Source organism: Ranitomeya variabilis, chromosome 4 (assembly GCF_051348905.1).
Source record: "Ranitomeya variabilis isolate aRanVar5 chromosome 4, aRanVar5.hap1, whole genome shotgun sequence".
NCBI classification, from domain to species: Eukaryota; Metazoa; Chordata; class Amphibia; order Anura; family Dendrobatidae; genus Ranitomeya; species Ranitomeya variabilis.
Genome location: NC_135235.1, coordinates 108792394 through 108818369, shown reverse-complemented (window position 1 = coordinate 108818369; position 25976 = coordinate 108792394). Strand labels below are relative to the sequence as shown.

The 25976-nt window shown below is 44.6% G+C and overlaps 1 protein-coding gene across 1 annotated transcript; it reads right to left on the bottom strand.

The window, feature by feature from the left end:
* Window positions 1-341: 341 nt before the first annotated feature.
* LOC143768467 (beta-microseminoprotein-like) lies at window positions 342-25300 on the bottom strand. The gene is made up of 5 exons (XM_077257148.1): window positions 25282-25300; window positions 9299-9391; window positions 8157-8259; window positions 1070-1175; window positions 342-593 (listed from the first exon to the last, which is right to left on the bottom strand). The coding sequence occupies exons 2-5, from the start codon at window positions 9299-9301 to the stop codon at window positions 482-484; spliced, it is 324 nt and encodes a 107-aa protein (XP_077113263.1). The 5' UTR covers window positions 9302-9391; window positions 25282-25300; the 3' UTR covers window positions 342-481.
* Between the last annotated feature and the right edge of the window lie 676 nt (window positions 25301-25976).

The window sequence follows — 25976 nt, the reverse complement described above, 5'->3', positions numbered from 1 at the left end:
CCGATGTTGCGGGTTGCTATGGGGTGTCAGCTCCCACACAGAGCTGACACCTGTACCCAATCGCCGTGGCGCTCAGCGTGAGGCCACGCGATCGGTGCGCTGTGCCTATACTTCATGTGGGAACACAGCTCCCGCAAAGCAGTACATGTACGGCGCATGTCGGGAAGGGGTTAATGTACAAGCACATATGAATAATGATATGCATTTCAGTTGAGTCACTATTTCTCCAGAACTACACTTTAATATACCATCCATTTTCTGTGAAGTGCCACTTCTTCGGTCTTCTGATCTAGAGACCTCAAACGTTTAATGATTTAGAAATAAGACCCCAAACCAATCAATTCAATTAACAATTGTATTTATTTATTATTTAAAGATAAAGTTTTCCGCAGATGTTTCTATAGCTTTCTCTGCAATTTTTGTTAAGGATTTTTTTATTTGAACTTTCAAAAAAGGTATTAATATTGAAATTGGGCAGGTTCTAAAAGCATTTTTTTGAATGATCATTCTTGTAAACAATTTTCATAGTGCAGGTCTCTTTATCTTCCAAGACTTCACATTCGTCTCCTTCAATCTCAATTGGCAAACCAAGCCTGTGTGCAAACAGAATACATGCTGTGTGTTAGAACAGATGTATAAACGTGTGATAACTGATGGTTAATCAGATTAAATGTTTTAAAAATGCACTACTTTTTCCCATACTCCCCTGTCTCTAAGTTATCAGAACACAGCGTACATAATGTTTAATGGCAACATGTTGGCTCAATCATTAGAACTATTGCCTTGAATTGCTGGGGCACAAGGGTTGAATATAACCAATCACAATGTCTACATGGAATTTGTATGTTCTCCATGTATACATTGGGGGAGGAAGGTTTCCTGTTTCTCCCCCACTTCAAAATCTAATTTTCCAAACTCTTTATTTTTTTCGAACTCTAATGGGGACTGGGACTGATGTGTGAAAAAGTACAGGGCATTGAATCCAGTAGACTGTACACTCAGTTTTTTATTTTTTAAATGGGTCTGTGGACTACAGCTTTTATTCTTTCAAATAAAATATTTAACTTACATAGTACAACAGCTCAACATCCCATCAGAATCACAACTGCATTTTAGACAATCCTTTGTTACCCATTCACTGGAAAATGGATGGACTTCATCCTGGAGAAAACAACCTGCAAGTAATTGAAAGACATTTAATTTAACCCCTTCACCCCCAAGGGTGGTTTGCACGTTAATGACCGGGCCAATTTGTACAATTCTGACCACTGTCCCTTTATGAGGTTATAACTCTGGAACGCTTCAACGGATCCCGGTGATTCTGACATTGTTTTCTCGTGACATATTGTACTTCATGATAGTGGTAAAATGTCTTTGATATTACCTGCGTTGATTTGTGAAAAAAATGGAAATTTGGCAAAAAATTTAAAAATTTAGCAATTTTCCAAATTTTAATTTTAATGCCCTTAAATCACAGAGATATGTCACACAAAATACTTAATAAGTAACATTTCCCACATATCTACTTTACATCAGCACAATTTTGGAGCCAAAATTTTGTTTTGTTAGGGAGTTATAAGGGTTAAAAGTTGACCAGCAATTTCTCATTTTTACAACACCATTTTTTTTTAGGGACCACATCACATTTGAAGTCATTTTGAGGGGTCTATATGATAGAAAATAACCAAGTGTGACAGCATTCTAAAAACTGCACCTCTCAAGGTGCTCAAAACCACATTCCAGAAGTTTATTAACCCTTCAGGTGCTTCACAGGAATTTTTGTAATGTTTAAAAAAAATGAACATTTAACTTTTTTTCACAAAAAATTTACTTCAGATTCAATTTGTTTTATTTTCCCAATAGTAACAGGAGAAATTGGACACCAAAAGTTGTTGTACAATTTGTCCTGAGTATGCTGGTACCCCATATGTGGGGGTAAACCACTGTTTGGGCGCATGGCAGAGCTCGGAAGGGAAGGAGCGTCGTTTGACTTTTAAATGCAAAATTGACTGGAATTGAGATGGGACACCATGTTGCATTTGGAGAGCCCCTGATGTGCCTAAACAGTGGAAACCCCCAATTCTAACTGAAACCCTAACCCAAACACACCCCTAACCCTAATCCCAAACACACCCCTAACCCCAACCACACCCCTAACCCCAACACACCCCTAACCCTAATCCCAACCCTAACCATACCCCTAACCCTAATCCCAACCATAACCCTAACGACACACCTAACCCTGACACCCCTAACCCTAATCCCAACCGTAAATGTAATCCAAACCCTAGCCCCAACCATAGCCCTAACCCTAGCCCTAACCCTAACCCTAGCCCTAACCCTAGCCCTAACCCTAACCCTAATGGGAAAATGGAAATAAATAAATTTTTAAAAATTTTTTATTTTTCCCTAACTAAGGGGGTGATGAAGGGGGGTTTGATTTACTTTTCTAGCGGGTTTTCTAGTGGATTTTTATGATTGGCAGCCGTCACACACTAAAAGATGCTTTTTATTGCAAAAAAATATTTTTTGCATTACCACATTTTGAGAGCTATAATTTTTCCATATTTTGGTCCACAGAGACATGTGAGGTCTTGTTTTTGCGGGACGAGTTGACGTTTTTATTGGTAACATTTTTGGGCACGTGACATTTTTTGATCGCTTTCTCTTCCGATTTTTGTGAGGCAGAATGACCAAAAAACAGCTATTCATGAATTTCTTTGGAGGGGGGCGTTTATACCATTCCACGTGTGGAAAAATTGATAAAGCAGTTTTATTCTTCGGGTCAGTACGATTACAGCGATACCTCATTTATATCATTTTTTTATGTTTTGGCGCTTTTATACGATAAAAACTATTTTATAGAAAAAATAATTATTTTTGCATCGCTTTATTCTGAGGACTATAACTTTTTTATTTTTTCACTGATGATGCTGTACGGCAGCTAATTTTTTGCGGGACAAGATGATATCTTCAGCGGTACTATAGTTATTTATATCTGTCTTTTTGATTGCATGTTATTCCACTTTTTGTTCGGCGGTATGATAATAAAGCGTTCTTTGCCTCGTCTTTTTTTTTTTTTTTTTTTACGGTGTTCACTGAAGGAGTTAACTAGTGGACAGTTTTATAGGTCGGGTTGTTACAGACGCGGCAATACTAAATATGTGTACTTTCATTGTTTTTTTATTTAGATAAAGAAATGTATTTATGGGAACAATATATATATATTTTTTTTTAGGAATTTTTTTTTAATTTTTTTACACATCTGAATATTTTTTTTTTACACTATAACATTGCCCCAGGGGGGGCATCATGTTATAGTGTAAGATTGCTGATCTGACACTTTTCTGTGCACTGTGTCATATCAGCGATCTGACGTGCACTCCTGGAGGTTTTCCGGCGCCTGCTCTGAGCAGGCGCTGGTAAGCCACCTCCCTGCAGGACCCGGATACAGCCCCGCGGCCATTTTGGATCCGGGGCCTACAGGAAGAAGAAGGTAGGAGACCCTCAGAGCAACGCGATCACATGGTGTTGCTCCGAGGGTCTCAGGGAAGCACGCAGGGAGCCCCCTCCCTGTGCGATGCTTCCCTATACCGCTGGGACAATGCGATCATGTTTGATCGCAGTGTGTCAGGGGTTAATGTGCCGGGGGCGGTCCGTGACCGTTCCTGGCACATAGTGCCGGATGTCAGCTGCGATAGTCAGCTGACACCCGGCCGTGATCGGCCGTGCTCTCCCCGTGAGTGCGGCCAATCGCTATGACGTACTATTCCGTCGGTGGGCATACGGGCGCACCCCACCTCGACGGGATAGTACGTCTAATGTGAGAAAGGGGTTAAGAAAGAATGATTTTAAAGTTTTTAAGGAGGATCAAAAAATATCAGCTATATGATCTTAATTCAAATCATTTGAGGTTAGGTAGTCGTGTGACTTTGCCTAACATAATGTGTAAGAGCATTCACAATGCTAGATGACATTCTATTACACTTTTCTTACCCATTTTAAACTACTACACTACACTTATATTAATTGTAAACTACTTTGAACTGTTTTCACCACCCAGACAACAGCACAGATCAGTTCAGTGTGTAGTGGCCACTGCTGGATGCTGCAGATCAGCTCCTATTGAAGGGTTCAGGAGCTAATCTGCAGTACAAATCAGCAGCCTCTAAACAGTGTACATGGTTGAGCTGTTTTGTCCCGTACACTGTTTTTATCTGGCAGGCAACAAAGGTGATAACAAATGATCGTTCAGGGTTCTGGTGTGACAGGCCAAATTAACCCCCTGCCCAGAATATACCCGGGGTATAAATTGGCCTAGGCCAGATTATACCGCTTCGGGTCAGAATATACCCTAGCTGCTGTAGATCAGATTTTTGAGGTTTTTGAGAACCATTGAGTGATATAATCAATAACGAAGCCCCAGGCAGCATACAGGGGGGACAGAGACAGCAAACGGGGCTCCCAGGCAGCAAATGGGGCCCCAGGCAGCACATGGGGCCCCAGGCAGCGCACACGACCCCAGGCAGAACAAGGGGCCCCAGGCAGCACACGGGGCCCCAGGCAGCACACGGGGCAAAGACAGCAAACGGGGCCCCAGGCAGCACACAGGGGCCCCAGACATCGCACAGGATTGAGTGATATACTCAAGAACCTACCAAAGACATCGCACAGGGGGTTCCAGACAGCACACAGGATGTCCCAGATAGCACACATTGGGGCAGAGACAGCGCACAGGGGACAGAGACAGCTCACAGGGGCCCTGCGCGCTGTCTCTTCCCCCCCTTGCACACTGTCTCTGCCCCTGTGCACTGTCTCTTCCCCCTGTGCGATGTCTTTGCTCCCCTGTGCGCTCTGTGTCCCTGTTCTTGAGCATATCACTCAATCCTGTGCAATATCTGGGGCCCCTGTGCAATGTCTGGGTCCCTTTGCGCTGTCTTGGGCCCCATGAACTGCCTCTGCCCCCTGTGCACTGACTGAGGCCCCTGTGCACTGACTGGGGCCCGTTATTAAGTATATCACTCAATGGTTCTCAAAAGCGTGAAATATCTGATCTATAGCAGCTGGCGAATATTCTGGCCCAGAGGGGTATAAACTAGCCTAGGCCAAATTATACCTTCGGGGTATAGTTTGGCCAAGGCCAGAATATACTCGGGGTATGATCTGGCCTAGGCCACTTTAACCCAGGGTATATTCTGGATGGGGGGGTTAATCTGGCCTGTTACACCGGGTGTTGTCTCCCCACTGATCTGATATTGATAATTCTATTCTAAGCACAGGACATCAGTGTTTAATTTTTTTTAACTGTGTGCTGGAATTTATTAGACATTTTTCCAATAGGCTTCTTTGTAGAGCCTCAAAAATATGCCAGGAGAAATTCATGTACTGTTAGGCCTCTTTCACACGTCAGTGCCTCTGGTACGTGTAGTGACAGTTTTCTCACGTACCCGAGACACTGACACACGTAGACCCATTCAAATGAATGGGTCTATGCAGATGACAGCGTGTTTGGACGGACCGTGTGTAAAACACTCAGACATGTCTGTTTTTACACAGGCCGCCAAACGTCCCTCGCACATGCACTCGGAGAGCAGTGTACACTGTCCTCTGTGTGCATGGACGGCCGGGGGGAAAGCAGCGCTACTGTAAGCCGCTGTTCCCCTGCGTGTGGTGCTGAACGCGGCTTTCATCCATTGTCCCCTGCTCGACCGGTGAGCAGCATGAGCAGGGGAGAAGGGATGAAAGAAAGAAACTCACAGGTGCCACCTGCTATTCTCAGGCTGGAAAGGGGCTATGGATATGGGCCCCCCAGCTTAGAAACAGCAGCCCGCAGCTGCCCAGAAAAGGTGCATATATTAGATGCGCCAAATCTGGAGCTTTGCCTGGTTCTTCCCACTCAAATGAACTCTTGAGCGTTGGAAAATGCCAGCTGATTTTCCCATGCTGAAGAGTTCATCTTAGTTCAGGCCGCCAGGGGGCGCAGCTTCGATGATGTCACCGCTAGTCACTGAAGCTCCGCTCCCAGCATTCCATTCATTCCCCAGTAGTTTAGGGGCGGTAGCATTGGCAGCGCTCCCAGTTGTAAACTATACATTCCCCAGACATGGATTTATGGCGTGGGACTGACTGTACGGCGAACAGGTATGGGTATATTGTTGGTTTTTTATTTTGACATTTTTTACAGGAGATCGAGGGCTTCACTTGGAATGGCAGACTAATAAAGATTGAAAAACTGTATATATTGTATTATTTCATTAAAAGCCTTTTTTCTTTCTGTGTGTGTGTATTATTAACCCTTTAACAACTATAGGATTAGTAATAGATAGGTGTCTTATTGACACCTCTCCATTACTAAGCTGGCTTAATGTCACCTTACACTAGGAAGGTTACATTAACCCCTCATTACCCCACTCACCACCGCTACAGGGCAAGTGGGAAAAACCGGGCAAAGCTCCAGAATTGGCGCATCTAATAGATGCGCCTTTTCTGGGCAGCTGCGGGCTGCTGTTTTTAAGCTGGGGGGACCATATTAATGGCCCCTTACCAGCCTGAGAATAGCAGCCCGCACCTGTGAGTTTTGCTGAGTTGATTTTAAAATATAGGTTTTTCTTTCATCCCTTCTCCCCTGATCGCGCTGCTCGTCGGCTGAGCAGGGGAGATTGGATGACAGCTGGCTTCAGTACCACACGCAGCGGAACAGCACTTACTGTAGCGCTGCTTCCCGGTGACCGTCCGTGTAGTACTGATGCGGCACACGGACGGCACACGGCTGCTGCACGTGTGCCACACAGATGTGTCACACAGACATGGATATTTCCGGTACCGTATTTAACGGAACCAGAAATCTCAGGACATGTGAAATTGGCCTTAATTTGCAGCGCTGGGGTCCTGTGTTCTAATCCCACCCACATCTGCAAGGAGTTTGTATGTTCTCCCAATGTTTGTGAGGGTTTCCTTCGGGTTCTCTGATTTCTTCCCACACTCCAAAGACATACTGATAGGGAATCTAGATTGTGAGTCTCAATAGGGACAGCTATGTTGATATAGGTAAAGCACTACAGAATGATGGCATCCTGTTATATAAGTAGAGCTAAATAAGAGATGTACAAAATATAATGAGATATTAAAAAAATGTCTCCTAAAACTCTTGTAAGACATATTAAAACATGTGATGATGAATTTCCAACATTTTTCACAGGAGGTCCAAATCAGTAGGACCAGATTCAGACAGCAGTAGGAAATAATGGACTAGTCACTACTGAAAATTATTGGCTCCTTGTGCTCATTCACCTAGCAGATGGCTGCAGGAACTGACTTCCATTGCATATACTATACTGGCCCATAATAAAAAAAAAAATCCCAAGCAGCAATTTGTGCCCTCAGGGCAAAAGTGACCACCACCACAAAGAGTGCACACTTTATACCTCCACAATAGTACCACTTTGTGCCTCTGTGCCATAAGTGTCAAACTTGAGCTCTCGCATAGTGATAATTGCCCCTTTGTGCCCCACACAGTACAAATGCCCCCTTTCTGTGCCACAGTATTATAATGTTTCCTTTGCAAATTATATGAGTTTTATTTTTATTGGCACAAACAAAGTGCAGGAGGGCTCATATAAGAAGACAATACTATGACATGCTGCATTGCTATTGTAGTATTGCATGGGGAGGGCAAAAAGAGTGACATTACTTTGTATAAAATTAAAAAGAGGGACATAACTGTTGTATGGGGCACCAGCGAGACATTAGTTTTGTTTAACAGGTAAATGTGATCATTATTACTGTATGGTGGTACAAAGTGGTAATATTACTGCCTGGAGGCGCTAAGGGGGCAATATTACTGTGATGGAATTAAAGGGACACTATCACAATGCAGAGGCAAGATAACTATTACTGAGGATGCAGTATTATTGGGATCAGGGCCTGATGGAGAAGACAAAACAAGCGACTATAATCATAGGACACGTCACCCATGAGTCACTGGATTTATCTGTACAATCATCACTTATACGAGTGTCTGTGTAGAACTGGCATTTACCTTTAAGATATGTTACTTGTATAGTGGTATTTTTTGGTAGCTGTTTGACTTTTGTTATTCAGAGGTATTTTACCTTATCAGTCAGATATGTTGTAGCTAAGCATATACTGTTACTTACCATTTACAGGTTTTCCTTGAAATTCAGGCTCTGCCGTAAAACAAGCCGCATTGCAAACAGTCAGGCAAATCGCAGCAGCAAACACGATCACCAAAAGGTGTTTCTAAAGGGTACAAAGATAAATCTAATGAAAACTGTTCAATCCCTACTGTTAATAGGTGTGTACGGTTGATTAGTAGTAGTATAATAATATAAAGTCTTCAGTCTCCATACCGGTGATCTTGGTCTATTCCCAATGCCCCTTTGAGTTCAGCCCTATATGTCCACAATAGAAATATACAAGCAATGTAATCGCATCGATAATATTCTCCCATCTGACCTTTACTATCTCATGATCTCATCATCCATCTCTCATTTACCACATTTGTTTCCATCTACATCACTATTTCCAATATTGCTCAAATGTCATTGTTGTAATGAATGTTCACATCTCTCCATCCATTTCCCTGATTTCTTCCGAACCTTCCCATCCTATGATACTTACTACCCCTGAATATTAGATTGTCTTCCACAATTGAAATCTTCAGACGCAACCTGAAAACTCATCTCTCCAGGAAGCCTGCAGCCTGCAATATCCCTGCTGCCACCTGACTACCTGCGGAGCTGCTCCAATCCCTTACCCTACTGTCCACCGCCCCAATACCCTGTAGGTTGTAAACTCAGGAAGACACAATTCAGTCTCCAGCATTTTGTAGCTTTTTTGTGCAACATGTGTACTGATGTTTTTAATGCCTTTATCAAGAACACTGCAGCCAGATGATACTTCAAAGTCCATAGAAAATAATTAAAAACGTTTATCATGAAATTTTTCTCTTTCACATTCTGGTAATTTGGGAATTTTTGCATTTTTTTATTCCAAAATACAGCATTTTTTTGCCATAGACTTCTCCATGGGATTTGTGAAACACCAGAATAATACATATATAAAATAATACAAATTAAAAAAAAATTCAAGCTGACTATATAAAACACTATAAATAAACATAGCACTTGCAATGTATGGCATTTTATAAGCAATAAAAATGGTACAGGCATAGTGTGTTTGAAGGAATCATCATGTCATCAAAGAACAAATCATGTCCAAAAAAAGGCAAAATATGTTTTACTCGAATGAATAAGTAGAGCAGATATGACATACTTACCATCTTCTGTATCGGTGAGAAAGCTCCTTGTACTTTATTATCTGAGCTTTGCACTGGGGTATTTATACATATTTTGTAAACTTCATTGGAATTCTGTAACGTCACATCATATAATATGTGGTTGAAATCAAATATATACTTAAGCTGTTATATTTACTGTTCTGTTCTTGTGATCTGAACACACCCGCTCTATGACTATGCTAACCTGGAATAGTTCATTTACAAACTGGTCCATAATACAGAGCAAACAGCATGTTAGGGTCCATAGTAGAACTGTAACACAGACCCTTCTTGATTCTCAAAAAAACACAACATCCCCATCTAATATATAAATGTAAAAAAATATTATTATTATTATTATTATCATGTTATCCAATAGCTGTTTCTGAAAATGTTAGTGAAAGTTTGGGAAAAATAAAGGAGATATTTTAAAAAATAGAAAAAAAAAATATAGCAATACATCCCAAGCTAATCATATTAGGAGCCCTGACACTATGACTATAACCTTGTTCACATGCTGCATTCTTGACGTTTTTTCATAAAAAAGCAGCAGTTTTACAGTACCTGTAAAGTAAGGTTGTGTTCCTACTATGAGCTTTTGGTTAGTTTCTGACACTGTATTTTTGCTGCATCTAAAACGAAGCATCTTAGGGTACATGTCCACGTTAGCAGGAAAACCCGCTCCGCCCCCTTCTGTAGACGCGATGATGCCGGATGTGTTCATTGCACACATCCGGAATCTCCGCACCCCACACATAGGGCCCTGTGTTTTACCTTGTGGCGGTGCAGTGTCGCCGCATGGTAAACGGACATGCTGCGCTCTAAAAAGATGCGCCGCATGTCCAGAGTCGCAGGGCTGCCGGATGCGTGTTACCACACATAGTGGAGACGGGATTTCATGAAATCCCCTCCACTATGCTGTAACATCTGGACACTGCGTGTTTGACGCTGCGGCTCCACGCAGCATCAAACACGCAGCGTTTCCTGAACGTGGAAACACACCCTTACAGTTCCAGCAAAGTGGATAGGATTTTTCCTTTTTTCTTGCAGGTACACTGAGTTTTCTGTCGGGATTTCCCCATAGACTTGCATAAGGTGCAGAAATTACACAGGTAAAAGATGCACATACGTTTTAAATGCGCTTCCATGGCAGATACGCATCAAAACACATGTAATTCACACCTAAGTATATCAATAAACTTTTGCCAAATACCACGAAGTTTCAAAAACACAATAAAAATGCATATTAAAAAAATGCACACAAAAACGCAATAAAAAAACGCAAGTAACCAAATTTAAACAATAGGTGTAGGAATTCTGTAACATCAAAACCTCAACAAAAGCTCATCATGGGAACGTAAAATGATTCAGATTTCAGAACTCTCGTGCACATGCTACTTATTTTTTTCCGTGAAGATTTGAATTATCAAAGTGTTTTTCAGACCAGGAACATGTTAATTTTTCAGCGTTTATCACTCATTCAAATTAAATGGATAAAAACTCAAGTAAAAATGCATAAAAAAACATATTTAGTTTATTATGCTACATTTTTCCTACCAACACTGTTTTTGGCTATAGATAAATCTGTTGCAAATTCTCAACATGTACACATAGCCTAGAGAGTACCTATAACTAGAGCTGAACGAATATGTTGGAAAAACGATCGCCAAACATAAATTCGGCACGAATATGGTACATTCGGATTCGTGATGGGTAACATCGGTAGCATTTTTCTTAAAATCGGATAAAGTCGGTAACATTCAGTATAAGATAGAATAAATGCCTGTAATTCATGTGCAGCGTTCAGTAAAATCATTTTTTTTCTCATTAATGTACACTTTGCACCCCATCTTGACTGACAAAAAACAGAAATGTAGAAATTTTTGCAAATTTATTAAAAAATAAAAACTAAAATATCACATGGTCATAAGTATTCAGGCCCTTTGCTCAGACACTTGTATTTAAGTCACATGCTGTCCATTTCCTTGTGATCCTCCTGCAGAAAAAAACACCTGGCATGTACAGGTGCTTCTCACAACATTGGAATATCATCAAAAAGTTAATTTATTTCAGTTCTTAAATACAAAAAGTGAAACTCATATATTATATAGAGTCATTACAAACAGAGTGATGTATTTCAAGTGTTTATTTCAGTTAATGTTGATGATTATGGCTTACAGCCAATGAAAACCCAAAAGTCATTATCTAATTTAGAAACTTTACAACACCAGCTTGAAAACTGATTTTAAATGCACTCAATACTTGCTGAGACGTTATGGAAGCCCAGGTTGCTTTGATAGCAGCCTTCAGCTTGTCTGCATTGTTGGGTCTGGTGTCTCATCTTCCTCTTCATAATACCCCATAGATTCTCTATGGGGTTAAGGTCAGGCGAGTTTGCTGGCCAATCAAGCACAGTGATACTGTTGTATTTAAACCAGGTATTGGTACTTTTGGCAGTGTGGACAGGTGCCAAGTCCTGCTGGAGAATGGAATTTCAATCTCTAAAAAGCTTGTCGGCAGAGGAAAGCATGAAGTGCTCTAAAATTTCCTGGTAGACGACTGCAATGACAGTAGACCTCCACCAGCAGATGACATGGCTCCACAAACCATCACTGTTTGTGGAAACTTCACACTAGACCTCAAGCAGCTTAGATTGTGGCCTCTCCACTCTTCCTCCAGACTCTGGGACCTGGATTTCCAAATTAAATGCAGAATTTACTTTCATCTGAAAACAACACCTTGGACCACTGAGCAACAGTCCAGTTCTTTTTCTCCTTGGCCCAGTAAGACGCTTCTTGCTTCTAGCGTTGTCTATTGGTCATGAGTGTCTTGACACAAGGAATGCGACACGTGTAGCCCATGTCCTGGATACGTCTGTGTGTGGCGGCTCTTGAAGCAATGACTCCAGCAGCAGTCCACTCCTTGTCAATCTCCTTCAAACTTTTGAATGGTCTTTTCTTAACAATCCTTTCAAGGCTGCAGTTATCCCGGTTGCTTGAGCAATTTTTCTACCACACTTTTTCCTTCCACTCAGCTTTCCATTAATATGCTTGGATACAGCACTCTGTGAACAGCCAGCTTCTTTAGCAATGACCTTTTGTGGCTTACCCTCCTTGTGGAGTGTGTCAGTGACTGCCTTCTGGACATCTGTCAAGCCAGCAGTCCTTTTTAAATGCTTAGGAAGCCTTTTTATATTTTTTTTATTTTTGTATTGAAGAACTGAAATAAATTAACTTGATGATATTCTAATTTTGTGAGAAGCACCTGTATATACAGAGCAACTAACAAGTTATAATTCTTTAGTTATTTTCAAACTGTTTAGTTTCTTGATGCAATATATTTTGTAAATAAAGAGTTAAAGGGAATCTGTCACCATGTTTTTGCTACCCCTTCTGAGAGCAGACAAACAAGAAAAGAGACTATGCATATAGGGCACACTCCCAACATACAATTAAATACCAAAAATACAAAAATTTTATTAGGGAAGACAGAAAACACAAGTAAAAACATATATTAAAATACAACCAACACACCACTGGTCCTATAATAAGTCAATATATAGAGACAGCTTAAGGTACAATAGTATATCGTAAATCATGCCACCAACACACTATTGGTACTATCATGATGGTACAATGATGTATCACAAATAGCACCGCACATATGCAGGAACAATGGCTTGTGTACACAATAGCTTATGTACACAGAGCAAGGCAGCAGGTAAACTCTGGGCGTCCCCAGAGTACCATATAGTGCGGGAGTGCCCCTATATAAGTAAAGGGGCTAATGCTAGCTAGGGGGCCCCGATAAGCCTACTAAATTGCAGCAAAGGAAATAAGCATAAATCCCTCAAAAAGAAAAAAAAAGGGGGAGTTTTATACCAGAAACAGCTCCTATGGAAAGGCAAAGCTACCACTGCGGCAGAGAGATAAGCCTGTTGGAGTAGTGTAGGGAGCGTTTAGGGTTCACCTGCCGACATATGCCATCAAAATGGAAGGAAAAAGGGCAGACCTATGTCAGGAAAGTGGTCCAAAAGGCTAAATTTTAAAAATGTACATCACCATATCAGGCAGTCCAGTGCGTGGCGTCAGCCGTCATAGAGTCAGAAAGGGAATGGTCCCAGGACCCAAGTAGTGTGGGGAGAGCCCCACGCGTATCGCTGCAGGATGCAGCTTCGTCAGGGGAATTGACAGAGGAGGGAGTCAAGAAGTCTTAAATAGCAGTCAGATTGGTCAAGATTGATGACAGGTGAATGATGTGAGAAAACAGGGCAATAGCCTGATTACATATTATTTTAATATATGTTTTTACTTGTGTTTTCTGTCTTCCCTAATAAAAATTTTGTATTTTTGGTATTTAATTGTATTTTGGGAGTGTGTCCTATATGCATAGTCTCTCTTCTTGTTTGTCTGATATATGCTGCTGCTATGCATGAGTTGCACCCCTCACTATACTTCCCCCTATAGGTTGTGATTGGCTCCTTGCCCATTGGTAGTGCTCCCTAGCTTTCCCCCTCTTTTTTACCCCATCGGAGAGAAGCATAATGTAGGAACAGAGACGATAATTCCAGCAATGTGTCACTTACTGTTCTGCTTGCTGTCATTTTGATAAAATCACTGTTTTCTCTACTGCAGATCTATCAGTTCTCTGAATGTTGAGCACTCTATAACCCGCCCAAAGCACTGATTGAAAGCTTTCTCCCCACACAGAAAGCTGCCAATCAGTGGTGGGGGAGGGGTTATACAGATCTCATGAATATACTTGATTACCTGGCAGAAAATTTACTATTCCTCTAGTGATATTCTCCTTCTGATAAAACAGTGATTTTATTAAAACTACACCAAGCAGCCCAGTAAGTGACACATCGCTGCAATCATTGTCTCGGCCTTTACATTATGCTGCTCTCAGATTAGGTGGCATAAACCCGGTGAAAGATTCCATTTAACTATAACAATATGTTGGAGCACTGCGGTATCTGAAAAAGAAGCATGCAAAAATGAAATTGCCCCTTGTGCCTTTGTATAGTAAAAAAAAGATAGATCCTATATTGAAGAACTGCCAGTTTTTTGCTATGGAAAATGTACAAATTTGATTCATGTACTTGTACCATGTCATGTGACTTTGTCTTACAAGATGATTGGAGCAACTTTTTATGATTTCTATAGCTAAAGCCTGCAAAAGCGTGAAATGCGTTGTTACATGGTGCCACTGTAAGGAGGAAGAACGGGCTGCCGTAGTGTAACCGGCCCCTGATCTAGCGGAGGAACTACAGGTCCCAACTAGGAACCCGGAGGCTGTTACGTCTGTAAGTGCGACAGCCACACTCACACCTACTTCACTGAAAAGGTGGACACTGAGGGTCAAGGGGACAGTGAAGATGTCACCCGACAGGACCCGCGTCTACCGGCTCAGAACACTGGGTGTGAAGGGCAGGAGAGGAGGCAGCCAGCGCAGTGAGACGGCCAGGAAAGGCGCACAAAAGGGGGTTCTGGACAGGTGCCCCAAGGTACTAGAGAGTTTCCTGGACCACTGACCTGAAGGACACAGCACCCCGGCTGGGGGGATAAAATCTGAACTGTGAGTAAAACGTGAAGACTGCATCTTGCTGTGTCCTCTCAATTCTTTCCTGCAATGCTTGCTCTGCACCACTACCACCATCAGAACTTTACCACACTCCTTTGGCTGCCCTGGGGCCCCGCCCCACCTGTTGGGAGTACCACAAGTGGCATCGCGAACAATTCCCCTTATTCCCTACAAACTTTATTTCCATCATCCATCTCAATTTCATTGCACACCCAGGGCCATGGACTGGGTCACCGCTGCCGTGACCACCCCTTTATGGACCATCTGACCCAGTTCCGAGTGCCCCAGGGCGCTAGCGGGTGTTGCATCTTTTGGCATCACGAACAGGATGAACCGACCCAAAAAATCAAGTCCTGTGTGGCATGGACTTTATTGAATTGTTCAATTGCCACCATTGTCGCACCACATAGCGTGTGAGGAACGTAGGAGATGTTTTGTCGTGGGCAGAGCCCGAGAAAGGGTGCAAAAGCTGGACCCACCCACTGTAGGGACTTTAATGGAAAAGGAACTTGTCCATCAGGGAGATGGATCCACCTCCTGACATGGCTGGTGGAAAAGGAGAATGGGTACCGCCCACAGAGGAGAGCGGAGGAAAAGTGCATGGGAAAGTGTGCAGCAAGCATGGTGGAGCACTACCCGGTGCACGCAATGGCGGGCGGCGATGAAGAGCCGCAGGAATGTACAGAACGAAAATTGAATTTCCCCGACCAGCAAGATAAAACCCCGGACCAGCTGCCAGCGGTGGATCCGGAGCTCCTCGGCGCTGAAATGGAGGAGCTGACACGACAACTTCTGCGGTCGCAGCTGGCCGTTGTAACAGCATGGAAAGAGGCCCTGCTGAGAAGGGTGACTGCGCAGAAACAGACCTTGCGACCGGCGCCCCCGGCCCCAGCAGAGGTGGAGAAGGAGACCAGCACCCTAGGAGCAGGTATGGACATTGCCACGGTAGCGGAGGAGACCCTGGTGGGACCTTTGAGACCCCTGCCGACCCTAGAACCTGGCCAGGTAGTGACGGATGTAACCTGGGACCAGATGGCAGACCTGGGAGTTGCGCTAATAGATCCACTGACACCCGAACCCTTGTCCCTGGGGGTGCGCGGTAAAAGGGGATGCGATCCACTGGAGACACCCGGAGACAAACTTAATGGGGTTTCCGGAGGAGGCTCAGGCAGGGGCAAACCATGTAAACACTGTAGAAAAGGACTTTTGCCAGTGGCAGCTGCTGAAATTAGAAGCAGAGGAGTGGGAGCACAGGGCCAAGTGGGAGGCTATGGAGGATTGAAACATGCAGGCCAAGGCCCGGACCCGCAAAGTCAGTCCTGCTGATCAAGGTCCGCTAAAGCAGGGCACTGTGGTCTCTTTTAATCTGAACAAGGGCTGGGCATTTACTTTTTGTAAACCGCCGGGATGTGGAGTCGCATCTCTTAAAGGGACACCTATACGTGACCTTTACCCGGGAGATCAATTGACATTTACTCGGCACAAAGGGGATGGTAGGCCCTTAATGTGCAAAGATACATGGGGAAACATGCAGATTCAGTGCGGTCACAGGCAACACGAACCCCGGTTGCTGAACTAGTCCCATCTGAAAAAGAACTTCCCCAGGCAGGAAGCTGTGGACACCAGGAACTGCCCTGGAAAAGAAAGTGAAAAAGATGGCAGATAGACAAAGTTAAAAGTTGACTAACCTGGTTATGTTTCTTAAGAAAGGTGTTGCTCTAGTTAATGCAAAGACATTGTGATCATGAACAGTGAATGATCAGAACTCTAATGTAATCAGCTAGCACTTCTTAAAGCGCCTCTTATTGGTTTTACCTCACATAGTCAGTATGCGTAGAACCTTCTTTAGTTTGACCTCGTACCACCGAACAAAAACCCGGGACCTACGTTGGGGGCTTGAGGTGGGTCCCCCATGTTGCATCAGGAACTGTTTGAGAGAAGTACACCCCAAGCTCTTGTACTTAAATGAAGGTTTTGCACTTTCAAAATGTTTGCACTCTCAATATGTTTTACACTTTCAAAATGTTTTGCATCTTTAAACGTTTAAGAAAAGCACCTCCCATAAAGGGAAGATGAGTTGATCTTACGTGTTACCTGTTGGAATGCATTCCACAACATTTTTGTATGTATTCACCTTTTTTGCTTTGTTCCAGCATGAGACTTTCTGTGTTTAATGGGGGGTATGTGGCGCCCCTGAAGGTCCAGTCGCCACAGAGGTACTGCATCTCAGCCAGAGGTGCGGTACCCCAACTCTCTGGTAAGGAAGGAACACTGTACAGAACCCTAACACTTGCACCCAACTCTAGACCTCCCCAGGCCAGGGAGGGATTAGGTAGAAGGTGTGGGTGGAGAGTGAGGAGTTGTCAGGGAGACAGGAGGAAGGAGTCAGAGAGTTGATGAGGAGAAGTGGAGCAGAGCAGATGTGTGGCTCTGAAGCTCCTGACTGTCTGAAGAGAGATAGAAAGGAAAGAAGCTTCCAGAAAGACCAAAGGGGTCCTAGGGGCACAGGAAGTGTGGAAACCACCCGTGGGGCCCGCATCCATGCTGATCATCACCAGGTGGAGGGACCAGGTTGCAGTAGGGGAACCGGCCCCTGATCTAGTGGAGGAACTACAGTTCCCAACTAGGAACCCAGAGGCTGTCGTATCTGTAAGTGCAACAGCCACACTCGCACCTACTTTGCTGAAAAGGTGGACACTGAGGGTCAAGGAGACAGTGAAGATGTCGCCCAAAAAGACCCGCATCTACTGGCTCGGGACACTGGGTGTGAAGCGCAGGGCAGAAAAGGAGGCAGCCAGCACAGTGAGACGGCCAGGTGCCCAAAGTTACTAGAGAGTTTCCTGGACCACTGACCTGAAGGACACAGCACCCCGGCTGGGATGATAACATGTGAACTGTGAGTAAAACGTGAAGACTGCATCTTGCTGTGTTCTCTCAATTCTTTCCTGCGATGCTTGCCCTGCACCACTACCACCATCAGAACTTTACCACCTCTGGCTGCCCTGGGGCCCCGCTCCACCTGTGGGGAGCTACATCACCTCTGCTGCAACACTGAGTTGTCTGCCAGGGCAGTGGGGTACTCATACCCACAAGTGAAGCAGGGTCCCTAGGACTCCCAAGGCGTATGGCAAGGGTGGTGTATGCTGGCAAATAAGTGGAGGGAACAGGGTTGTAAAGTCTTTACCTGGTTTACTGGCAGTAGCAGTCCACAGTCCAGGGTACCAGGAACAGGTGGTGGTATGGTCCGGCGGCCTGGAGACAATAGTGGATACCTCTCCCAGGTGAGGTCCGTAAGCCTTCCTACTCGCGCTAGTATATGCGAGGTCCCTGCTGCCTGTAGCTTGCTGGCAAAGTCCTCTCCTTCCTGTCCTGAGGCTGGTACCTGTATGCTGGGCAGCTTGAGCTGTTTTATAGGGTCTCTATCATGACCCGGGCTCTTCAGGTTCTGCTTCACCTCCAGGTGTGGTGTGGGCAAATAACATACAGTCCTATGCCCTCCAGTTGTGCCGTGGGTCCTGGAGTACAACACGACTTCCGGCTCCCGGTGCCCAGTTCCTGCACTTCAGCTCTGAGGGTGCCCGGTTACAGTTCCCCTCTTAGTCCCTTTCCTCCTTCTGTACTCCTTTCCTCAGTAGCTCCACCACTTCCAATCCCTCGGGTTCACTTCCTTCCCAGGAGCCGCAGCTCAGTCCTGGCTGCACGGCTCCGCTCTCTGCTCTCCTTCCTCTCTGTCCACTGTCTCTAAACAACTTGCTTCCTTGGTCTCCTTGGACCAACTGTCTAGCTCCTCCAGACGAGGATATATCTATCTAAGGGAAGCTCCTCTGAATCCGGGTTCAGAGCTCCCCCCTCTGGCCTGGATTCAGAATATGTTGAATGTGGGTGCGTTACCTGGTAAAGGGAATCCTTCTTGCCTCCAAGCATGATATCGCCCTCCCCGAAAGGAAGGTAGCATTACTGTAACAACCGGTTACCTGGGGTTCCCTGGCCGAGTACCACAGATGGCATCATAAACAGTTCCCCTTATTGCCTACAAACTTTATTTCCATCATCCATATCTATTTCATTGCACGCCCAGGGCCACGGACCGGGTCACCGCTGCTGTGACCACCCCTTTAACCCCTTCCCGACCCATGACGCCACATAGGCGTCATGAAAACCCGTGCCAATCCGACCCATGACGCCTATGTGGCGTCATGGAATGATCGCGTCCCTGCAGATCGGGTGAAGGGGTTAACTCCTATTTTACCCGATCTGCAGGGAGAGGGGGAGTGGTACTTCAGCCCAGGGGGGGTGGCTTCACCCCCCCGTGGCTACGATCGCTCTGATTGGCTGTTGAAAGTGAAACTGCCAATCAGAGCGATTTGTAATATTTCACCTAAAAAACTGGTGAAATATTACAATCCAGCCATGGCCGATGCTGCAATATCATCGGCCATGGCTGGAAACACTAATGTGACCCCCCCCACCCCACCGATCGCCCCCCCAGTGCTCCGTTATAGGGTCCGGTCCCCTCCGTCCGCCTGCCGGCTCCCCCGTCCTGCTGTCCGCTCCCCCGTCCTCCTGCCCGCTCCCCCCCTGCTCCTATGTCACCCCCCCGTGCTCCGACGCCCCCCCCGTGCCCCGATCTCCCCCCCCTTATACTTACCGAGGCTCCCGGTCCCCGTCCGCCTCCATCATGGGCGCTGCCATCTTCCAAAATGGCGGGCGCATGCTCAGTGCGCCCGCCGGCCGGCAGATTCATTAGAGGTACATTTTGATCGCTGTGGTAGGTTCTATCACAGCGATCAAAATAAAAAAATAATAAATAAACCCCCCCCTTTATCACCCCCATAGGTAGGGACAATAATAAAATAAAGAAAATATTTTTTTTTCTTTTTCCACTAGGGTTAGGGTTAGAACTAGGGTTAGAACTAGGGGTAGGGTTAGGGGTAGGGTTAGGGTTACGGGTAGGGTTAGGGTTAGGGGTAGGGTTATGGCATGTGCACACAGAGCGGATCGGCCGCGGATCCGCAGCGGATCGGCCGCGGATCCGCAGCGGATCGGCAGCGGATCGGCAGCGGATCCGCCGCGGATCGGCCGCGGATCGGCCGCGGATCGGCCGCGGATCCGCAGCGGATCCGCAGCGGATCGGCAGCGGATCCGCAGCGGATCCGCAGCGGATCGGCAGCGGATCCGCAGCGGATCGGCAGCGGATCCGCAGCGGATCCGCAGCGGATTGGCCGCGGATCCGCAGCGGATTGGCAGCGGATTGGCCGCGGATCCGCAGCGGATTGGCCGCTGCGAATTCGAAGCAGTTTTCCATCAGGTTTACAGTACCATGTACACCTAAGGAAAACCAAATCCGCTGTGCCCATGGTGCGGAAAATTCCGTGCAGAAACGCTGCGTTGTATTTTCCGCAGCATGTCAATTCTTTGTGCGGATTCCGCAGCGTTTTACACCTGTTCCTCAATAGGAATCCGCAGGTGAAATCTGCACAAAAAAACACTGGAAATCTGCTGTAAATCCGCAGGTAAAACGCAGTGCCTTTTACCTGCAGATTTTTCAAAAATCATGAGGAAAAATCTCACACGAATCCGCAACGTGGGCACATAGCCTTAGGGTTAGGGTTGGAATTAGAGTTAGGGTTGGAATTAGGGCTAGGGTTTGAAATAGGGTTAAGATTAGGCTTGTGGTTAGGGTTACGGATAGGGTTAGGGGTGTGTTGGGGTTACAGTTGTGGTTAGGGTTGGGATTAGGGTTACGGTTGGGATTAGGGTTAGGATTAGGGTTGGAATTAGGGTTACGGGTGTGTTGCGGTTAGGGTTGTGGTTAGGGGTGTGTTGGGGTTAAGGTTGTGATTAGGGTTATGGCTACAGTTGGGATTAGGATTAGGGGTGTGTTGGGGTTAGTGTTGAAGTTAGAATTGAGGGGTTTCCACTGTTTAGGCACATCAGGGGTCTCCAAACGCAACATGGCGCCACCATTGATTCCAGCCAATCTTGCGTTCAAAAAGTCAAATGGTGCTCCCGCCCTTCCAAGCCCCGACGTGCGCCCAAACAGTGGTTTACCCCCACATTTGGGGTACCAGCGTACTCAGGACAAACTGGGCAACAACTGCTGGGGTCTAATTTCTCCTGTTACCCTTGCAAAAATAAAAAATTACTTGCTAAAACATAATTTTTGAGGAATGAAAAATTATTTTTTATTTTCACGGCTCTGCGTTATAAACTTCTGTGAAGCACTTGGGGGTTGAAAGTGCTCACCACACATCTAGATAAGTTCTTTCGGGGGTCTAGTTTCCAAAATGGGGTCACTTGTGGGGTGTTTCTACTGTTTAGGTACATCAGGGGCTCTGCAAATGCAATGTGACGCCCGCAGACCATTCCATCAAAGTCTGCATTTCAAATGTCACTACTTCCCTTCCGAGCCCTGACGTGTGCCCAAACAGTGGTTTACCCCCACATATGGGGTATCAGCGTACTCACAACAAACTGGGCAACAAATATTGGGGTCCAAATTCTCCTGTTACCCTTGTGAAAATAAAAAATTGCTTGCTAAAACATCTTTTTTGAGGAAAGAAAAATGATTTTTTATTTTCACGGCTCTGCGTTGTAAACTTCTGTGAAGCACTTAGGGGTTCAAAGTGCTCACCACACATCTAGATAAGTTCCTTGGGGGGTCTAGTTTCCAAAATGGGGTCACTTGTGGGGGGTTTCTACTGTTTAGGCATATCAGGGGCTCTGCAAACGCAACCTGATGCCCGCAGAGCATTCCATCAAAGTCTGCATTTCAAAACGTCACTACTTCCCTTCCGAACCCCGACGTGTGCCAAAACAGTGGTTTACCCCCACATATGGGGTATCAGCGTACTCACAACAAACTGGGCAACAAATATTGGGGTCCAAATTCTCCTGTTACCCTTGTGAAAATAAATAATTGCTTGCTAAAACATCTTTTTTGAGGAAAGAAAAATGATTTTTTATTTTCACGGCTCTGCGTTGTAAACTTCTGTGAAGCACTTGGGGGTTGAACGTGCTCACCACACATCTAGATAAGTTCCTTGGGGGGTCTAGTTTCCAAAATGGGGTCACTTGTGGGGGGTTTCTACTGTTTAGGCATATCAGGGGCTCTGCAAACGCAACCTGACGCCCGCAGAGCATTCCATCAAAGTCTGCATTTCAAAACGTCACTACTTCCCTTCCGAACCCCGACGTGTGCCAAAACAGTGGTTTACCCCCACATATGGGGTATCAGCGTACTCAGGAGAAACTGGACAACAACTTTTGGGGTCCAATTTCTCCTGTTACTCTTGCAAAAATAAAAAAATTCTGGGCTAAAAAAATATTTTTGAGGAAAGGAAACACATTTTTTATTTTCACGGCTCTGCGTTATAAACTTCTGTGAAGCACTTGGGGGTTCAAAGTGCTCACTACACATCTAGATAAGTTCCCTTGGGGGTCTAGTTTCCAAAATGGAGTCAATTGTGGGGAGTTCCTACTGTTTAGGCACATCAGGGGCTCTGCAAACGCAACCTGACGCCCGCAGAGCATTCCATCAAAGTCTGCATTTCAAAACGTCACTACTTCCCTTCCGAACCCTGACGTGTGCCAAAACAGTGGTTTACCCCCACATATGGGGTATCAGCGTACTCAGGAGAAACTGGACAACAACTTTTGGGGTTCAATTTCTCCTGTTACCCTTGGGAAAATAAAAAATTGTGGGCTAAAAAATCATTTTTGAGAAAAGAAAAATTATTTTTTATTTTCATGGCTCTGCGTTATAATCTTCTGTGAAGCACTTGGGGGTTCAAAGTGCTCACCACACATCTAGATTAGTTCCTTGGGAGGTCTAGTTTCCAAAATGGGGTCACTTGTGCGGGAGCTCCAATGTTTAGGCACACAGGGGCTCTCCAAACGCGACATGGTGTCCGCTAATGATTGGAGCTAATTTTCCATTCAAAAAGCCAAATGGCGTGCCTTCCCTTCCGAGCCCTGCCGTGCGCCCAAACAGTGGTTTACCCCCACATATGGGGTATCATCGTACTCAGAACAAACTGGACAAAAACATTTGGGGTCCAATTTCTCCTATTACCCTTGGGAAAATAAAAAATTCTGGGCTAAAAATCATTTTTGAGGAAAGAAAAATTATTTTTTTATTTTCACGGCTCTGCGTTATAAACTTCTGTGAAGCACCTGGGGGTTATAAGTGCTCACTATGCATCTAGATAAGTTTCTTGGGGGGTCTAGTTTCCAAAATGGGGTCACTTGTAGGGGAGCTCCAATGTTTAGGCACACAGGGGCTCTCCAAACGCGACATGGTGTCCGCTAACGATTGGAGCTAATTTTCCATTCAAAAAGTCAAATGGCACGCCTCCCCTTCCGAGCCTTGCCGTGCACCCAAACAGTGGTTTACCCCCACATATGAGGTATCGGCATACTCAGGAGAAATTGCCCAACAAATTTTAGGATCCATTTTATCCTGTTGCCCATGTGAAAATGAAAGAATTGAGGCTAAAAGAAATTTTGTGTGAAAAAAAAGTACTTTTTCATTTTTGCGGATCAATTTGTGAAGCACCTGGGGGTTTAAAGTGCTCACTATGCCTCTGGATGAGTTCCTTGGGGGGTCTAGTTTCCAAAATTGGGTCACTTGTGGAGGAGCTCCAATGTTTAGGCACACAGGAGCTTTCCAAACGCGACATGGTGTCCGCTAACGATGGAGATAATTTTCCATTCAAAAAGTCAAATGGCGCTCCTTCCCTTCCGAGCCTTACCATGTGCCCAAACAGTGGTTTACCCCCACATGTGAGGTATTGGTGTACTCAGGAGAAATTGCCCAACAAAATTTAGGATCCATTTTATCCTGTTGCCCATGTGAAAATGAAAAAATTGAGGCTAAAATAATTTTTTTGTGAAAAAAAAGTACTTTTTCATTTTTACGGATCAATTTGTGAAGCACCTGGGGGTTTAAAGTGCTCACTATGCTTCTAGATAAGTTCCTTGGGGGGTCTAGTTTCCAAAATGTGGTCACTTGTGGGGGAGCTCCAATGTTTAGGCACACGGGGGCTCTCCAAACGCGACATGGTGTCCGCTAAAGATTGGAGCCAATTTTTCATTAAAAAAGTCAAATGGCGCTCCTTCCCTTCCGAGCCCTGCCGTGCGCCCAAACAGTGGTTTACCCCCACATATGAGGTATCAGCGTACTCAGGACAAATTGGACAACAACGTCCCTGGTCCAGTTTCTCCTTTTACCCTTGGGAAAATAAAAAAATTGTTGCTAAAAGATCATTTTTGTGACTAAAAAGTTAAATGTTCATTTTTTACTTCCATGTTGCTTCTGCTGCTGTGAAACACCTGAAGGGTTAATAAACTTCTTGAATGTGGTTTTGAGCACCTTGAGGGGTGCAGTTTTTAGAATGGTGTCACTTTTGGGTATTTTCAGCCATATAGAACCCTCAAAATGACTTCAAATGTGAGGTGGTCCCTAAAAAAAATGGTTTTGTAAATTTTGTTGTAAAAATGAGAAATCACTGGTCAAATTTTAACCCTTATAACTTCCTAGCAAAAAAAAAAATTGTTTCCAAAATTGTGCTGATGTAAAGTAGACATGTGGGAAACGTTATTTATTAACTATTTTGTGTCACATAACTCTCTGGTTTAACAGAATAAAAATTCAAAATGTGAAAATTGCGAAATTTTCAAATTTTTTGCCACATTTCCGTTTTTTTCACAAATAAACTCAAAAATTATCGACCTAAATTTACCACTAACATGAAGCCCAATATGTCACGAAAAAACAATCTCAGAATCGCTAGGATCCGTTGAAGCGTTCCTGAGTTATTACCTCATAAAGGGACACTGGTCAGAATTGCAAAAAACGGCAAGGTCATTAAGGCCAAAATAGGCTGGGTCATGAAGGGGTTAAGGACCGTCCAACCCGGTTCCGAGTACCCCACGGTCCTAGCGGGTGTTGCACTTACATTTGGCGTAGTCGGCAGGATGCAGTCCACAAGTCAAGAGGTGTCAGACCAAGTGGCCGTGAGTGTCCCAAAGGCCAGCTTACCATTGGGAGGCCATGCTCAGCAATCTTCCAAAGTATACAGGGAGCAATTCACTGTTATGGGACTGGTCCGAGCGGGTTAAGGGCATGCTAAGGATGCACCCCCTGACCCCCAGTATGCAGGCGGAGATTGCTGTGATGGCCCTAGACGGGGAAGCCAGATGTTCTGTTATGTTCCGACCCCCGCACGAGCGGAACGCGTTCACCCAAGTGTTACAAATCTTGGAAGAGATGCATGGGGACCCCACAGATATCGGTGAATTGCAGATATGCTTGTTTAGCCGCATACAAAGGGACCCAATATATGAACGCGCTTCTGCATCACGCGTGTTTATGAACTAGGGGCCTCAACAGAAGGTACCAGAGATTGACCGCTGCCACCAGAAGATGGACCATCATTTAAAGGACCCCATCTGAGGATATCTCTCCAGACGCTCCCGGTACTGCAACCCTTGCGGGATCACCTGATGAGAAGAAACATAAAGGACACAATAAGTTCTGCTATTGTTTTACTTTCATTATTCTTATTAACCATTCTTTAACCATTTACCTCCCTGCGAGGAGTGAATACCCTGTTCTATTAAATTGTTACATTTGGTTAACCCTTGGTTTGGGTTGTCTGTCACTGCATCCCGCAACCTGCATAAACCATCATTCCGTGCATCGGTACTAAAATGTCTTGGTGAGTTGAATAGATAGTCGAGTTATAACTATGTGTGTAAAATTTAATTGTGCAATATTTCCTGTTCTCACTTTCCCAAGAACTTATAAAAGTACACAATGAATATTATTTTTGTTTGTACTTTTAAAATTAAACAGTGTGTCACACTATAAACATCAATCATGGGTGTGTGCCACACTGTATATATACTCACTATCAATTCTGACAATTTGATACTCAGGTCACGTTAAACAAATATATTGGAAATGCATTTCAGTTTACTTTCTAAAACAGTGTCCCTTGTCTAACCTGCAATTCCAGCTCACATGGAAGAGTAGTGTTCTTTTTTAAGAAAAAGTTCAATGTTTTTGTGCTCTTACAACCTTCTCTCACCT

Coding starts and splice junctions, on each gene's coding strand:
- LOC143768467 (XM_077257148.1), bottom strand. Junction 1,176..8,156: donor TCAAGGAAAACCTGTAAATG/GTAAGTAACAGT, acceptor AATTACTTGCAG/GTTGTTTTCTCCAGGATGAA. Junction 594..1,069: donor ATGTTGAGCTGTTGTACTAT/GTAAGTTAAATA, acceptor GTTTGCACACAG/GCTTGGTTTGCCAATTGAGA.